Source organism: Cryptotermes secundus, unplaced genomic scaffold (genome assembly GCF_002891405.2).
Source record: "Cryptotermes secundus unplaced genomic scaffold, Csec_1.0 scaffold154, whole genome shotgun sequence".
NCBI classification, from domain to species: domain Eukaryota; kingdom Metazoa; phylum Arthropoda; class Insecta; order Blattodea; family Kalotermitidae; genus Cryptotermes; species Cryptotermes secundus.
Window position 1 is genome coordinate 278,119 of NW_019727787.1, and position 5,890 is coordinate 284,008.

Genomic DNA, 5,890 nt, shown 5'->3' on the forward strand with positions numbered 1-5,890 from the left:
TCTTTTAAGAACATTGTTCAAATATTGAGTTTGGGTCAACTTTATAGTTTTCTTTGCCCTATCTCTTTTCACTTCCATTCCTAAACATTTCTTAACTGGTCCCAAATCCTTTACTTTAAAACATTGTTGCAATTTTCTTTTTAAATTCTCAACTTCAACATTGTCATTGTGAAATATGAAGAAGTCGTCAACATACAATGCTATATTAATTATTGAATTACCCTTTTGTTTGGTATAAATACATGGTTCGGAACAAGTTTGCCTGTACCCTAGGCCTTTTAGAACCTCTGTTGCTTTCTTATTCCACGACCTAGCGGCTTCTTTCGGTCCGTAAACTGATTTTCGTAATTTGCAAACTCCCCCTTAATGTCATATCCTTCAGGAAGTTCAATATATATAACTTCTTCAAGATCTCCGTTTAAAAATGCGGTACATACATCAAGGTGGTCAATGTTCCAATCGTGCTTTACAGCTAAAGCAAATAACAGTCGCATTGAAGAATGTTTCACCACGGGAGCGAAAGTTTCAAAATAGTCTATTCCTTCTGTTTGGCTACAACCTTTCGCCACCAAACGTACTCTCTGACATGCGACATTTCCTTCAGCATCTCTTTTAATTTTGAAGACCCGTTTTGATTTCACTATTGGCTTATTTGACGGTCTATCCACTATTGTCCATGCTTCATTTGTTTGGAAAGCTTCTAGCTCCTTTTTAATAGCTTCTTTCTATTTAGATTTATCGGAGCTTGACAGTGCCTCTTTATATGTGACTGGTTCTGAGTCCTCATCTTTATGCATGGCTGAGTAGGTAACAAAATCTGGAAATTCTTTCTGTTTCCTGCTTCGAAGTGGATATCTTCTTCCTTCCAAGTTTCCTTGTAATTGTTGTAAACCATCTGGCTCTAATGGAACTTCATTTCCTTCATTTTGTACCTGTTCTTCTTCATGGTTTTTTCATGTGGAATCATTGCTTCATTATGTGAGTCGAGGTAGAAATTTAACGACATTGGAAGAATATCTTTAAGCTGAAATCCTTTCTCACTTTCTTTCTTGTTTGTTATTTCTTCTTCCAGAAATTCTACATCTCTTGCCACAATTATTTGAGACGGATTGCGGGGATCTGATAACCTTAAGCTTTACTTTCCTCACTATATCCCATAAAATGTACTTCTTGCTCACAGCATCCAGTCTTTGGCGTTTCTCTGATGGTACATGAGCATACGCTGGACATCCGAAAATTTTTATATGTGAGAGATCAATCTTTTTTCCTGTCCATATTTCTTCAGGCAATTGATTCTTTAGTTTCTTGTGAGGTGATCTGTTTATAAGATATACGGCTGTTTGAGCTGCTTCAGCCCAGTATCTTTTGTTGCAGCCGGAATCATACAACATACATCTTGTTTTTTCCAAAATGCTGCGATTAGCTCTTTCGGCAGTTCCATTTTGTTGTGGGTTATACGGCATAGAGAATTCCCTTTTGATTCCCTTTTGTTTTAACATTTCATTGAATAATTTGCCACAAAATTCACCACCATTATCGGAACGAACACTTTTTATTGTCAATCCAATTTCTGTCTCAATCATTTTTATAAATTCTTTAAAGGCTTCATATGTGTCACCTTTTTGTTCCAAGAAGCGAATGAAGACTTTTCTACTGTGATCATCCACAATAGTCAAAAAATATTTAGCATTCCCATAAGAGGGTACTTCAAATGGCCCAACCAGATCTAAATGCAATAGATCAAGTATTCTTTTTGACCGTTTGTTCTTTGATTGTAGGAAAGGCTTCTTTGTCATTTTGCCTTCCAGACATGGAACACATTTCTTTGACTGATCTTCTTGTTCTTGAAAATCAATGCCACTAGCTAAACCTTTTTTTAGCAACCGCATGCTAACCCTATTTAAATGCCCCAAACGCCTATGCCACAACAGTTGCTCGTCAACTTGCTGGGTACTTGCAACTTGTTCATTTTTTACGGTATTAATACAAGATTTTTTACATTTGTGATTTTTCTTTTTAGTACTAATCTTATCTTTAGTTGCTGTATTTGCAGATTGGGTCATGTTAACTTTGGTATTTAAACAATAAATCCCATTTTCGGGATATGCTTTAGCAAGAACTTTGCCTCTTACTTGAAATTCATCAGAATCATATAACTTGCAACAGTCTTTGGTGAATAACACAATTGTATCCTTATTTACAATTGAGTTTACAGACAACAAATTTGTAGACAATCCCGGTACATGCAATACATCTGAGATATGGCTATAATTGTCATTCATTAGTTTTACATCACCAAAACCTGCACTGGTTAACATGTTGTCATCAGCAAGGGTTACTTCATGTTCCTTAGAATCATGTGTTTTATAATTTTGCAATATAGTCTTATTTCCGGTCATATGGTGTGAAGCACCAGAGTCTATTACCCAAGTGCTCTCTTTAACTTTAACATGACGGGCAGACACCATATACATGGATCTATTACTGGTCTTACTTTTCCATTTATTTTCATCAGACCTATGATCGGATCCTTCTTTATTCTTATCAGTACTATTAACTGAGTTAGAAGACTGATTGCTCTTAAATTTTTGCCTTTGCTGATTGTTATGATTCTTATTGTTCGCCTTATCCTTATCTTTGAACCAACAGTTTTTATTTATGTGGCCTAGCTTACCACAAATTTGACATTTTGCTGGTTTACGTTTAATCTTATCTTTGGACAGAAAGGCTGAATCTGAATTCCCATTTTTACCAAATTCAGTGTCTTGCAATAGCTTAGATTTAATGAGCTCACTAGTCAGAGTTACGTTGGAGTTTTCAAGCGCCATACGCATGGGATAATACTCTTTAGTTAAACCCTTTAACATTAATGCTGCTAATAGCTCATCATCTATTTTTTTTTTGTCCATTGAGACTAGTCTGAGATTTATTGACATGAAGGCATTAACATATTCCTGCATGCTTTTATAGTCCTCAAGTTTCAAAGAGCACAAATCAGTTCGAATACTTATCCAACTATTTACTCCCTGATCTTTGAATGTTCTTTCCAACGCGTCCCAGGCTTCCTTTCCTGTTGTTGCCTGGACGACGTAAGATTTAACTTGGGGCTCTAATGTCAGACAAATGTCAGCGTCTAACCGCTTGAGCTATGACGCGGCCAAGTAATTTACTTCCTTGTACTAACGGCTCCCGTACTCCCGTCCTCCTAGAAGTTACACCTCATCATTCAGATGGCCCTTTTAAATTAACGGTCCCCTTTTCCGTTATATTTAGATTTTCTGTGGTTCAGTACAAAGCTATGTCAATTGATAGCACCCTTAAGTGTAAAAGTTACTTCATAAGTACAAATAATAATATTTGGAAACGATTCTCTTCCATTACACAACGTAAAAACTACAAAAACTTAAAAAAAAATTGAAGTCGTTTTATTTTACATCGGATATTGCCATCTATCAGGGTATGTCAGTCCTAAGTTCTGCGAGTTTCTTTCAAGTTTCAACGCCACTTCACCTTAAAATACTGTTACTCTGTCTCCTATTATATGTGTTTTTACACCCTAATGTGTATAAATTTTTGGAACAGTCTCTAAATACAGTAAGGATGGCCAGAGTAGGAATACAAGATATTTGACTTCAAGGGACCTCATTATTCTCACGCGCAGCTTAATATTATTAGGAAAGTAGAACTTAGGAATGTACAAGGGGTTGGGTGTATATTTCGTATGGGAGAATTCAAAACTCTATAAGATTTCGATCAGAGTTCTCATGAAAAGCAGTCACTCGAAAGAGAGAATTATTAGCCAGGAGAAGAGTACTGCTTTGAATCTACTGAAGTAAGTTGTGAGGCTGGACTGTGCTAGACTTGTTTGGTGATTTTAGCAGTGCTGAGTCTTCGTGTTCTGCTACAAGAGAATCAGTTGAAGGAGAAGCATCGTGTGTGTATGAGATCAGAATAGAAAGCTGTTCAAAGAAGCCGTCGCGGACTCGGAAACTGGGAAGCTCAGTGTGGGGAGATAAGCACAGAGTCTCGAAGAACGTACTGGGAGGAAATAAACGGGATGGAGAATTGAAGATACTTCAAGAAAATATGAGAGGCAAGTCAACAAAGAGGAATATGCAGAAGGGAAAACAAAACAGCTGTCTGCAATATTAAATGTATTGCAGTCTGGGAAGAAGAGGATCAACTGACTGTATTAAAATTAAATACTCGTTTCTATTCCAGAATTAATGTGATTGTATTTATAGTAAGTGAAATTAAAATATGGCAGGAATAAGCCTGGCTATGCTGAGCAAGATAGTTCCCCTAATATTACAGAGATGTTCTGCAATAAAATAGTTTCTATAGTGTTCTAATGATGGTCAGAAGATCGGCATATGACAGAATCTTCATGGGGTTCTATGAGGGTTCAGTCCTTAGTGCTCAGTTTTACTCCACAGATGGCGCTAGTGGTAGACACAAAATTATTTCACAAATTCTCCATTTAATCCTATGCATTAACGTTCATGTACTTGGTTTGTTGACTAGCCTTTTAAATGCCAGCGGGCCACTCTAGCGGCCCAGCCGGTACAAGCGAAGAATGCCAGCGGGCCGCTCTGGTGGCCCTGCTGTCTACCAGTTTCTAAACGGCTGTAATTTTTTTCTTTGGCTTCAAATGTCGCGCCATTATATACCACTGTCTAGATCGGAGTTTGAAGTCATAGAATCTGCGGTTTTATATCTATTGCAGTAAGAATAGTCCCTCTGTGAATTATATCGCAGTGGCTTACACTATGAGCCTCTGAAGTCGGTGTTATTTCATTGTATTTGTACATATTCGCCTATAGATGGCACCTGAATTCACTTCAGCTGGAAAAATTGTTCTCCAATTTATATTCTGTCCCACTCTCGTGACCTTCGAGACAAAACTGTCCCAGCACATGTTCAGTGAGTCTTTGTGTCTGCAATACTGTGCATCGATTATGGTATTTTTTTTTTTTAGATTTCCCATGGCTAGGAGACACGTGAAAGCTGCTGACATTCCCGGTTTGTTGGAAGAAGACGTTATTAGTGATTTTGAGTTGTCTGACAGTGAAGTTTTCACTTCAGACAGCAGCGGGAGTGAGATTTCTACGTCAACTTCCAGCCCTCCCGCCAGTTCACCTGTGCGCATCAGTGAATCAAGTGACAGTGACCTTGGTGGCACAGTGGAAAGCATTCATTGGACTGAAGTTGCTGAGAGTAATATTCAGGCCCAACTCCCTTTTTGTTATACAGAAACGGAAGGACCAAAGCATATCCCATCCCCACCTATGACCCCAATTCAGTATTTTTATCTGTTTTTCACCACATCCCTACTAAATTCCATAGTGACCCAAACAAATAATTATGCCACGACTTTCCTCCAGAGCCAGAAAAATATTCCTCCTCACTCCCGGATTCTAAAATGGACGGATGTTACAGTCACAGAATTGAAAGGGTTCATTGCCTGCCTTCTCAATATGGGAATCAAAGGGCAGCCAACCATTTCTTCATATTGGTCTGTGAGCCCAAGCCTAAATAATCCTTGGTTCCGTAGCATGTTCTCCCGCAACCGTTTTCAGCTCATTTTGAAATTTTTCCATTTGGTGGATAATAAGAACTTGGCAGGCCCTTAACAACCCGGATATGACCCTTGCGCAAAATTCCAACCACTGATTGATCATGCCAATGCATTTTTCCGGCACCATGTGCCACATCAACAACTTAGTGTTGACAAAAGTTTGGTTGGCACCAAAAATCATAAACAATTGATGCAATATTTGCCTAATAAACATCATCACCGATGGGGCATAAAATTGTGGATGTTGTGTGACTCAGTGTCCAAGTATTGTGTAGCTTTTTTTGTATATCGGGGGGCCAAGGATGTTGAAAA

General features: G+C 38.1%; 1 protein-coding gene across 1 annotated transcript; it reads left to right on the forward strand.

Moving 5' to 3' along the window:
* Positions 1-4,985: 4,985 nt before the first annotated feature.
* On the forward strand, positions 4,986-5,633 carry LOC111864944 (piggyBac transposable element-derived protein 1-like). Its single transcript, XM_023852581.1, has one exon. It carries the CDS (start codon positions 4,986-4,988, stop codon positions 5,631-5,633), a length of 648 nt encoding a protein of 215 aa, XP_023708349.1.
* The last annotated feature ends 257 nt before the right edge of the window (positions 5,634-5,890 follow it).

Coding starts and splice junctions, on each gene's coding strand:
- LOC111864944 (XM_023852581.1), top strand. CDS start 4,986: ATGGCTAGGAGACACGTGAAAGCTGCTGACATTCCCGGTTTGTTGGAA.